Source organism: Hirundo rustica, chromosome Z (assembly GCF_015227805.2).
Source record: "Hirundo rustica isolate bHirRus1 chromosome Z, bHirRus1.pri.v3, whole genome shotgun sequence".
Taxonomy (NCBI): Eukaryota; Metazoa; Chordata; class Aves; order Passeriformes; family Hirundinidae; genus Hirundo; species Hirundo rustica.
In genome coordinates this window covers 10,564,277-10,576,330 of record NC_053488.1, presented here as the reverse complement: position 1 = coordinate 10,576,330, position 12,054 = coordinate 10,564,277, and the positions used below count along the sequence as shown (strand labels likewise).

Below are 12,054 nucleotides of genomic sequence, written 5' to 3'. Positions count from 1 at the left end.
CGGTTTTGAGCTTTTATTGTACATTCAGGAGTGTGACCTGCTTAGCTGTCTTCCATGCTGAATTATTCTGTGAGTCAGTGGTGTTTACTAAAGATTCTTGTAGTGAACCTTCATTTAAGATATTTAGAAAATGGTACTCTTTGGAACAGAGAAAAGAACACAAAAATAATGAGCTTCATGTCTTCAGCAGTTGTTAATAAGTGACCTGTTCTGCTTCATCTTGGGTTTTCTAGCTGATAAAAACTGAGTAGTGATGTTCTTTGTATAGCATATTGCTTAAAGGAACTCTTTTTGTCAACTTACCAATGGTGTCTTGTTATTTTGTTCTTTGTACTAGTTTTCTGACATTTTGTGGAATTTTGTTTTAACAGCAAAGCATAAAAGCAAGTAGGTGTTACTGTTTTTTCATTCATTAAATATAGTTCTGTTAAACTTTGGGCTTTGGTTTATATATGATGTCAGAAGAAACATAAAAACTGTATTTCAGTGCTTTTTTCTTGTTGGTGCTGCAGCAGATAGAGCATAGCGAAGGTCTTGATCTTTCATGCTTTCTCAGCTGCAGGATTTTAATGGCTGTTTTTTGCTGTGAACAACTTATGTTTGTTAGAGGGTGTTGGATTTGACTCGAGGCTTCTGACGTGGCTTTTTTTATAGACCCTGCTGAATTTAGAGCAGGTAGTTGTGGGCTTGAGGTGACCCAGCTAGTTTATTAGAGTCCTGTTTTCCTGTAAGATCACCTTATAGAAATGTCCTCTCAGGTGGCTAGAGCTATAAATAAAAGGGCAGCTTAGGGGGAAAGAATAAGTTACCTGATATCTAAAACTGTCTTCTTTATCTTTTTTTTTTTTTTTTTCATTGACAGAAGCAGGTCTTAGGTTAAATATCTGAGCCATGACCATTAGTCAAAGAACTTGCAATACAAACAGAACCAAGGTGCTTAATATTAAGATAAAGAAAACTGTTACAGTGTAGGCAGAAAAAACCCCCAAGTCTTTTTAATAACAGGATTCATCTGCAGCTTAAAATTCCTCCTTGTGCTTCTGTGACCCTAACAGGCCCAGGCAGGTGATGCTGCAAGGAAGTGAATTTCAGAAGCAGTGGTCGTCTTTGACTTTGGGGGCTATGGGGGTGTGGCCAGAGGCAGCGCAGTTGCTGTAGTTGTTGAATGTAATGGTGACATTGAAGTAAGTGAAAACTAAAGGAGAGGCAGGATATCAAGGAATGGAGGAACATGCTCAGATGTTATGAGCTGAAAGTATGTGTTATACAAGATGTTAACAGCGTGAACATTAGTGAGCTAATGGGTAAGGAAGAATTAGGGTAAGAGGGAGGTAGAGAAGATTCAGTCAAGGGTGATTAGAAAAGGGGAATGCAGGGGTGGGACACAAATGACAGGTGTTATAAACATCTGTATTAGCTATACTATGGCTAATGTAAGAGAAATGACAAGCTGTTTACAAACTTGATAAATGTGAAGTCTGTAAATTAGACTAATCATAGGCATGTTAGTCTATTTTCTTACTGTCAGAATATCTCATTGCTCATTATTATATTAAGTAGTTTTGGAGAAAGATTTGAGATTTGTATCACTGAAAATAGCAAAAAGTTTTTTATTTCCTGTTCTAAGATGATGATCAGTTATGACATTTCTCAATCAATTCGTGTAGGTTAGTTTAAAATTATCCACAAAACTGCAATGTTTCTTACATATGTTGCTGTCTTCCTAGTAAATGAGATTTCACCATGTCTTTATTGACTGTCACTATTTTCTACTAAAATGCCAAAAGCCAAAGTAGAAAATCCAGGCAGCATAAGAAAACGAACTACTATTACCAAAAGAGATCAGTTATGACTTTATACAGTTTCCTGCTTTTCCTCTCAGACTCCCATGGAACCATGGTCTGAATTTCTTTTCCTGTTCATAATCCTAAAAAATTGCCTAATTCTTTTAAGGAAAAAGTGAGTTCTTCTGCAGAGAAGTGTTCTTCCGGGATTCATACCATAATTCTGTTCTTTTGATCTTTAACCAAATTCCTTAGATTAAAAATAATAAAGTTTAAAAAAGCCTATGAAAAATAACTAAACTAAATGTTTCTCATTCTAATATCATATGGTGATGATCACTATTTACTCTGTTGTTGCTAGAGGACACAAATAATTACAGATCTGATTCCACAAGATGAAGGCTGAAGAAGAAGAACTTTATTGTTTACAAAGACTTTGCTTTTATAGGTTTTGAAGAATGACCAGGGATTGGAGCACAAGGTTACCCCCTCTCCATCCCACTGGCCAGGCTAGAAGTCTATCAGTCGACTGTCATCAGAAAGGAATGTGGAAATGTGATGTGTACAGTACAGACTGTGGGAAATTCAGTCACAGAGCTGTAAACATCTCACAAAAGCTCACATAATATGGCAATACTCTACCATATCTCCAGCGTGGCAGATGCTGAGTTTGTCATGCAAAACTGTCTTGTAGACCTGTCTTGCTCTGGACAGTTTTTCACACCCATTATTTTTGAGAAGATAATTCTGTTTTGATTTTTCATGTGACACTGCTGCAGCTGTTCATGTTTTGGTGATCTCAAAACTGGAGTTTTGTGGTGTGTAATCCTTACTGAAGACAGCTGCATGTGTTAATACTGATACCCTCCCAGGTGTTTGTACTACAGAACTGCTGACTTCACATTGGGTTTTGATTCGGGTATGCTCTTAATGCTATTACTGGATATAACTGGATATAGCTTTGGTCCTGCTTAGTTGAGACTTTTTTCCTCCCCGTTAATTTTTGTACCATTGTAGCAGAGAAGGGGTAGTCTAAGAAGAGAGCAGTCAGGATGACAACAGATTGTCAACTGGGTTTGTCATCTTAGATCTGCCTTTTCATAGGTATGAGACTTTCACTTTAGTAAATGGTTGGAAGGCCAAACTATGTTCACGAGAATTTGAGTAGAAATAGCAAAGTAAGTGTGGGATGGGTGTAGGGAGAGAGGGAAGATCTGTTTTCATTTTAATCTCATATTAGCATTGGTTTTTTATTATGTGCATAGTTAGAAAGGCTCTGCTGTTTTTGTATAAGGACAGCCTGGCAAACTTCCTTAATTTTTACCTTTTAAGCTATACTGTTTCTTTTCCTGAGTCTTTACTGCTGCTGTTACAGTCTCTCCTCTTGAAAGGAACTGTATGGATTCCTCTAGACTTTCTGCCATCCTCTGATTCTCCAACTTAGAATAAAAGTCACTTGCCAGTACAGACCCACATACAGATGAACTCAAATTTAAGAGGGAGGATCTGGGAGGGGGCTGCTGAAATACATTCATCTTCTGAGAAGGACAGGCACCTTGTTTCTCTACTTTTTTTCTGCATTTATCCGGGCAAGTGTGGATACATCCTCAGCAAACGTGAATTTGTAATGGATATTAGCAGTGCTGGAGGAGGCATTCAAGAAGAAAACATCTAACAAACAAACAAAAAAACCCCCACCCAAAACAAAAAAATAACTTTCAAAGAAATTTTCTGACTATCTAATATTGTTCCTATAACTATTAAGTTCAAATGGGCAGTTTGGAGGTACAGGTTAATATGTGTTTAGATGTACTTAATTTATTTAATTGGAATGATGGGGATTTTAGTGGAAAATTGTGGGGTAGGGTAGGGCTCTACACCTGAATACATTGTATTGCTGATCTGCTAATAAAAAGATGTATAATATTAAAGAAGATAAATTATTTTTAAAGTTATGGAATCTTCCATGTGGCCTTGCCTGAAGTGCAAAATTGATTGAGAGTCTAGTTGCAAAAGAGGAATGCAGGAAATGGCAGGTGAATTTACTTTCAAGAAGAATGAAAGTAAGTGCTTCATTGCTTAGTATGAGAATTGTTTGGTGAGCCAGATCTTGGAAGGAACTAAAAGCAAGAGTGGCCAAAACTAGGGAAATTTAAGAAACCCAAGTAAAAGTAAATAATTTATGAAACTAATATTTTTAGGAAAGGTTTTTTCAGATACATTAAACATAAATATAAGACTTGTTACATAGAAAGTAATGAGATTTTGTTAAAAGACGTGCAAGATAATAATTAAAGTATGCTTATCTGTATTGATAAAGTTCTTCTATCTGTCATGCACAAATAAGTTTTGAAACTTAATGCTATATGATGATGTGGATTTTTTGTGAGATGTGGATTTTAGCAGGAGGAGTTCAATATTGTTAGTAGATAATACAGCGTATTTGCCTGTATGTACAGAGGGAATGCAGAATTTTTTGAAGTTAAAAAACTTGTTGGGATTTTAATGACTTTCCTCTGCAGCTTGGGATAGCCTGTCCTGTCTTCACATTTTGTGTTGTTATCACTGACAGTTTACAAGCATTTGCTGTTTTCCTTTGGCGCTGTGAGCTGCTCAACAGGTGTTAAATAGTTCTCCCAAAAGTCCTGAAGTTACATGACATATGTCTTAACTTGGAATTGTTTGGGGAATCAAAGGCATAATAATATTTTTGAATTATTATTTTAATGGTCTTTGGTTTTATGTAATTGTTGTTTAGAATAATTTGAGCATACTAAGTTTATGAAATCAATCACTATTGTGTTTTGAATCGGCATATAACAGCATTGGTTCCTAGCTGGGTTTCTTTCATTCTGTCTTCACATAGTACTCATTAAGTCATGCTTTTTATTTGTAATAACTTTTTCCATATCTTCTCCTTAATATTGCCATAGGATACATTTAATAAAATGTAACTTACCTATAGTTCATTTGTATACTTAAGTTAATGACATTTTTACTAGAAAGTATAAGAAAATACCAGTGCAGATGGCTACGGGTGAATAATTTGGCGTGGTTTTATTTGAAGTCAACTCTTGTGATATTTCAGAAACAAGGATGAAGGAAGCAGTTTGCCTTGTTTTATCCAAATCTCACTGTAGATCTGCACCTGAATAGTTGGGAATATAAGAACTTCCTAGTCTGTTTGTAGTCACTGCTCCCTATTTGCTTCTATGTTGTGCGGTTAAGTTCTCCATGTACAGCACCAGTTCTTGACTGTGGTTGCTCATTTTGAAATGAGTTCAGTTGCCTTTAAATTGCTGTGTAAATGAACCAAGTGTTTATTTTTTAAATGCTTCTGCTTCTTAGAACTTGGGAGCTGATTATATTTAATGTGCAACCTGCTATGACCCTAAATATAATAGGTTGCTACTCTGTTTTCAAATAGTATTAGGTTTAGAGTGTCACAAACAGTTGTGTACAATATTCCTGCTTTAACTGCTGAGATTGTAATTTAGTAATTATAGTAGAAGAGTGTGAGTAAATATATCTGTCTGCGTTGGTATACTGGTTATAAATACTATATGTACGTGATGTAAAGTGTATTTCAAAGACCAGTCATGGCAGAAGTTTAACAAGCCAGAGGCTGTAGAGAATGAGATTAATAAGTTGGTTTAGTGTCGATAAACTGACACAGTTTAATTACAGGTTTTAATATTAGTATAATTATGCAGCACGTTTCATTTTCATGGTTTGAATGTGAACTCATTTATTCTTATGACATCTCTCTAAAGCACGTGAGTAACACTTTCCCAAGTTACAAGCGGGAAACAGGATTTGGCCTTGGTACCAAACTGCCCTACAGAGTTTACGTTCAGGACTGCCCATGTTCCTCTTTCCTCTCTGCAGCCAAAGTGTCCTTCTGCCAAAGCCTTGCCAGTGTGTCTGTTCCGGGCCATGTCACGCCCTGAGCCAAGCCTCTGCCTCTGGGTTGAACCTTTGGCTCTGCCTGTTCAGCGTTGAGCCTGAGCCTTCCTGACAGCTACTGCTAGGGCTTCTCATAGCTCCTAAGGCAGCTTCCGTCCTCTAGCTTATTCAGGTAGTTTCTTACCTATTCACCCAGCCTGTGTTTTCCGAAGAGAAGTGCCAGTGTAGAAATACCATCCATGAATTGTTTGAGCGGGAGGGGAAACTGCCTGGATCAGTCACCTGACTGTAGATGAACCTAGTGAACTTGAAAAGTGCCAAGGTGAGAGACGTGGAAGATGGTCATGTCTTGAACCCAAAACAAGAATGATGGAGAAGCTGAGGCTTCTCCAGCAGCATCAGTAGAATGCCTGGCTGTTGTCTTGGTGGGAAGGTGGCTGGACTTGTACCTGATCAGTCGAAGCATCCCCATGTCACAGCTGTTGCTGAAGACTGCCAGCAGGGTGAAAGATGAGTGAATTGCAGCTGTAGCTGGTGCTGGTTATATGTTCACTGAAATTTCTTTCAAATTAAAAAATTGATAATACTGTATGTTACCTATCTTGTAAGAAAAAAAATTATTCTGAGTCAGTGTATTTGTACAGTGTGCTGAAGAGCACTGTGGAGCTCAGACCCTTGGCTTGGCTTGCAAGTGACGCTGGTGCAAGTATAGTGATACTGTGCTCCTGGTTGAGATATATTTTGGATCGTACTGGCAGGAGTAGCCTTGGTGGAGGCAATGCTGCTGGCCTGGATAGCAGGCACACTTATTTTTGTAAAGGAAACCTGTTGTTAAAGAATCCATGGTAACTGTATTATTTTTCTAACCTTGTATCACAAAATGACAGGTGAGCTTTTGATAAAGCGTAAACAGTTGCAGAAGGATTTTTTTTTCTTTTTTTTTTTCTTTTTTTTTTTCATCCCCTAATAGGGAAGCTTAGCTGAGGGATACTGGACTATTTTTAATTCAGTTTGAAAGTAACCATGCCAATATAGTTTAAAGATAAATCTCTATTGAAGTAAGGAATAAATATAAGTGTATTTTGTATACTGTTGCTTTTATATAGTTCCTCTTCGGCCTCTTTGTGTTGTAGAGCAATGAAATATTTAAACTATTTGCAGGGTGATACTGCAAACCTGGATCTGTGCAACAGCTGCACTGCTTATTCTCGCATGGCTTGATTTTCCTTTTTATCATGTTCTTTGCAACCAAAGACTTAGCAGTATGTGTTTCATGTAGCTGACAGAATTGAAAGCCCTTTAAAACTAGTGCATTAAAGACTGAAGCATTGGCAGAAGAGCAGGCTTTTAATTCCTTGGGGTTTATGCTGTTTTGAGCTTGAATTCTGCCTTCTGAGACACTGTTGTGTTCCTGTGGAAGGCAGGGGAATTTATTCACACCTGGAAAGACACAATTTCTTATTAATTAAACAGATATGTGTATGTATATACAGCAGTGCAGTGTTCCCAGCCTTAGGCTCTCAAATTGGAGGCAATTTAGGAAGTTGCTGAGCTGGAACATATTTTTGTTTACTGTCTCAGCATTTTGTAGATAAGACATCCCTCTGACCCTCTAAATATTCTGTTTTCATTGATAAAGAGTTCAGCATTTCCTGTGACCACTTAAAAGCTTCACCTTCATGGCAGAGCTGCAAACGTGAAACACAGGCTTGAATCAATAGAATCAATGGGATTTTTTCCTATGCATTGTAAAGTTGTAGCTTTTTTATTTTCCTTCCCTGGTGATGCCTTGAGAGGCTACCTAGAACAGAGTCTAGACAGTGTTAAAGGAATAAAGTAGGTATTTATTTAAAAGGCCTTCAAAAGATACACCTTGGCCAGTACAAGAGCCCACCCGTGGCTACACTCAAGAAGGCCAACACGTCATGAGTTTTCACACTTTTATAAGTTTTGGTCCATTATTGGGATTAATTGTCCAATTACAATTTCAGGTTATGAAGTCCCATTTTCCCAGACTGCTCTCCTCAATTTGCTGTTGTTTATACTTCTGGGGCCTGAAGCTGCAATGCTGTCCTTGGTTCTCAGGCTGGAAAAGGATTGCTTTGTGTAACTACCCTGTGAAGAGAACTTGCTAACGCTTTATATGAAGTTCAGAGTTACATACCAGTGTAGTACACAATCTGAAGAATATGAAAGCTAAAACTTAAGGTATCACTGGCAGTATTTTCTTCTTTTCTACAGAGGTAACATGGACGCAAATTTCAAAGAGGGAGATTGTGTAACGTCATTCAGTTTCTATAACATCTTTGCAAAACACAATAGAGGTAGAGGTTATGCAGTTTTGTGATAAGTCCAAAATAAAAATGTTAAGTCAACTTGAGTCTCAGCCATGCTTAAAATAACGTACATCTGGTATAGTGATGCCCTATTTTGAGCTGAGTCCAACACTCTAGGTAAGTACTTTTCAGCCTGTTTGGTTTGAAGACCTTTTAAAAATATCCAGTGGAAGTGCAGGGTTCTTCAGAAAAATTTAGTTTACTAGATGGTGCAAGAACTTGTTTTAGTTAATGTTGTCATTCTTTGAGAGCGGGAAAGTCATTGGTCTTATCTGCAAAAGCTGCGTTACGGCAATCCGTGGCCAAAGTGCTGCTGGAGGTGAATCCAGTAATTTCTGTTGTCACTGGGCTAATTCAAGTAGAATTGCTCTAAACTGACTCTGTGCAGATGACGTTGCCTATGTAAAAATGCTTCCTATGAAAGCAGTATGGTTTTAAGTGTCTGTAGCTCTTACTTATGATGGAAATGCCTTTAGTACTTTAAGACTTTGGATTTGTTTGGGGATTTTTTTTACTCTTTGTTTAGCTTTGCAGAGCCATCACAGCTCAGAGACACCAAGGTGATGATTCTCCTCATGTTCATCAATAGCAGCGCTCACTAGCAGTCACTTAAACCTGAGCAAGATTGCTGAAGGTACAGGAATTACCCAGGTGTTTTGGGGAGAGTGGTTTTAACATCACAGTGGTAGAAATATAATTCAAAGTCTTAATTTTCCTTTTAAAATCATTCTAGTGTAGCTGCTGAGATGGGAAATAAAACCTTCACCTTGATTCTAATGTTTTGATAGAGAAATTTAGTTAAATGCTTTTTCATAGGTATAATTTCTAAGCACTTAAAGACTACTGAGGAGAAATTTAAGTCTATTTTAAAGACTGTTTAGATTAAAATCAAGGCATCCAAAACAGGAGAAGACACAAATCCAAAAACCTTTGCAGGAGTCCTCTCCCCTGGACTCAAGAACCACTCTTCTTCATATAGAACATAATGATTTCTTTTCTTGCTGTTTGCAGGTGCTCCTGATCCAACAGCAGGTGCTAGCATAGATGATGAAAATTGCTGGCATTTGGATGAGGAACAAGTCCAAGAACAGGTTAAACTCTTCCTTTCCCAGGGTGGATACCATGGATCAGGGAAGCAGCTCAATTTGCTTTTTGCAAAGGTGTGTTGAGTACTCTGAACATTTTTTCCCTCCCCTGTTCTCCAAGCCAATCTGTACTTGCTTACATCTTACTGAAGGTTCTAGATTCTGCTGTTCTAAAATAACACAAAGCATTGGGAGTACAATGGCAACTTGATAATGAGTTGTACAGCAGTGGATTACAATCTGATGTGTCTTGATCAGTGTAAGGAAATGAAGTAACATTTCAAGCATCTGCAGCTTTGCTGTTCTCTTCTTCCATTTCCCCAAAATGTTGGAAAACCTCACAGCAGTTTGTATAATACATCTGTGGATTGCTTGTGGAAAAATTCTCTGAAGAACTGCGATTGGATACTGGTCCCAAAATCTTGTTAAAAGTTGGGAAAGCCGACTGTTTTTTCTACTTAAAATTTTCCATCACACGTATAAATTGCATTTCTAGCTTAACTGAAGGGGAGTATTTAACACTGCAGCATATTGTATGTACTGCGATTTCTTTGCTTTTTTCAACTTTCTATTAAAAGACTCGTTTCCTAGGTGCGAGAGATGCTAAAAATGAGAGATTCAAATGGAGCTCGCATGTTGACGTTGATAACAGAACAGTTCATGGCTGACCCTCGCCTGTCGCTTTGGAGACAACAAGGAACTACAATGACTGACAAGTATAGGCAGCTCTGGGATGAACTGGGTAAATTCACAGACTCATTTAGGTGTTCATATGTATAATAAATAAACAATTACATATTTGGAATTGAGAAACTTCTGTTGTGATTCTAGGCTAAGGAGATTAGAGTTTTCTGCAGTTTTCTTTATTCAGTTAGGTTTGGGTGGAATCGAATTTCTGATCTACGGCATGAAACAGCTGCAGTTGAAGGAGAGGGAACATGATGTAAAAGTACAATTCCAACACTTTTAAAGTACTAGAGCATCTAGAAAGAATAAAGCAAAAAGTGGAAATGTAGCTATTCACCTGAGGTGAAGCCTCTAGTCCTAAGCTGTAAAGGTTGAGGAAGAAACCGATTTACAATTACAGAAGTCAATTATTAAGCAAGAAAGGAGATGGAATACAGAGAACTAACAATTAATATTGCTTTACGGGAAAGGTTGCCTGATACATGACCTCATTGTACAATTAAGAGAATAACACAGGCTGAAATGGGAAAGGAATATTTGAACTGATGAGGTCTGAGGACACTTGGCTGTAAAGTGTTCAGGAACTCACTAATACAATTTTGAACTACTACTTCAGAAATTTTCAGTCTATAAGAATTTCATCATAGAATCATAAAATGGTTTGGGTTGGAAAGGACCTTAGAGATCATCTAGTTCCAACTCCCCTGCTATGGGCAGGTACAGTTTTCACTAGACCGGTTTGCGCAGAGCTTCATCCAGCCTGGCTTTGAAACACTTCAAAGAATGGGGCATCCACAGCTGCTCTGGGCAGACGGTTCCAGTGCCTCACCCTCCTCAAAGTAAATATATTTTTTCCTAACACCTAATCTAAACCTTCCAGCTTTCACTGTAAATCTATTCCCATTTGTCTGATCGCTACATGCCTTGTAAAAAGTCCCTCTTCAGCCTTCTTGTAGGTCCTCTTTAGATACTGAAAGATGCTCTAAGGTCACCCCAGGGCCTTCTCTTCTTCAGGCTGAGTAAACCCAAACTCTCTCAGCCTTTCCTCTTATGGCTGGTGCTCCATCCCTCTGGTCATCTCGGTGGGCCTTCCCTGGACCTCCTCCAATGGGTCCATGTCCTTCCTGTGCTGTGACCCTAGAGCTGATGCAGCTCTGCAGGTGGGGTCTCAGCAGAGCAGAGCAGAGGGGCAGAATCCCCTCCCTGGCCCTGCTGCCCATGCTGCTCTGGATGCAGCCCAGGACACATTTGGCTCTCTGGGCTGGGAGTGCCCATGGCTGGGTCATGTCCAGCCTCTCATCCACTAGTAACCACTGAGTACTACAGGGCTGCTCTAAATCCCTCCCAGCCTCAGCCTGTAATGATGCGGGGTGTTATCTGGAGGGAAAATCAATACAACTTGAATGTGAATGTCAACAGTATTTAAAGATGGCAAGGTGGGAGGAAAGATATAAAGTAACCACATACATTGCTTTCCTAGATATAAAGTACTGTAACAAACTACTAACTAGTAGATAGGCAAGTGTGTGGAAGATAAGACAACCTGAATTATTTAAAATATAATGGTAAATCTACTTCATGCCTCTGAAAGGTAATTCACTGAGTATATGAGCGAAGGGATTAATGTGCCTGTCTTAGCATTCAAACCTTACTACAGGTTTTCCTGGAGGCTTTCCTAAAGCAAGGTGAAAACACACTTGGTCTAAATGGAGTTGTCTTGTGATTCGTGGAACTTGGAGCAGAAACCTGTGTTCTCATTCTGGAAAGACATTGCAAGTCTAGACTTAAGGAAGTCTGTTTTGATGTGTTCTGGTCAATATGACTGTGCCTGACTTATGTGGCAGAAAACAGAATCATTTAAGCAAGTTTACAGATGATAAACATTATTTAAGAGAGAGACATTATGTAAGTAATGCAAAGAAGAAAGCAAATATCATAATACTCTTAATGTAATTAAAGGTCCAAAATCAAGCTAAATGAAATAAAATACAAGTAAGAGTAACATTCTTCATTTAGAAAAGAAGTGTCAAATGCAAAACTTAACTTTTGCACTTCTAGAGATCAAAAATTATCATAATGGAATCACGTAGTAACTGGTGGGATAAGATGGATATAACCTGTACAGCAAAAATTATGTTCACTCTAATTGAAGCACTAGGATAATAAATTGCTAACCATCTACTTCGGTAATCAAAATCCTTAATACCATAGCAAGCAAAGCTCTGTTGGAGTCTAGAAACAACTACAAATTTAAAA

General features: G+C 38.2%; 1 protein-coding gene across 3 annotated transcripts in view; it reads left to right on the top strand.

Moving 5' to 3' along the window:
- ZSWIM6 (zinc finger SWIM-type containing 6) overlaps window positions 1-12,054 on the top strand; it is a 110,002-nt gene that overhangs the window by 61,454 nt on the left and 36,494 nt on the right. For 2 of the 3 annotated variants that reach the window (XM_040089371.1, XM_040089374.2), the window contains exons 3-4: window positions 9,038-9,186; window positions 9,703-9,853. The exons of the other annotated variant lie outside the window; for it this stretch is intronic. In XM_040089371.1, coding sequence (XP_039945305.1) covers window positions 9,038-9,186; window positions 9,703-9,853 — 300 coding nt within the window. The remainder of the gene's footprint in view (window positions 1-9,037; window positions 9,187-9,702; window positions 9,854-12,054) is intronic. 3 annotated transcript variants of the gene reach the window in all.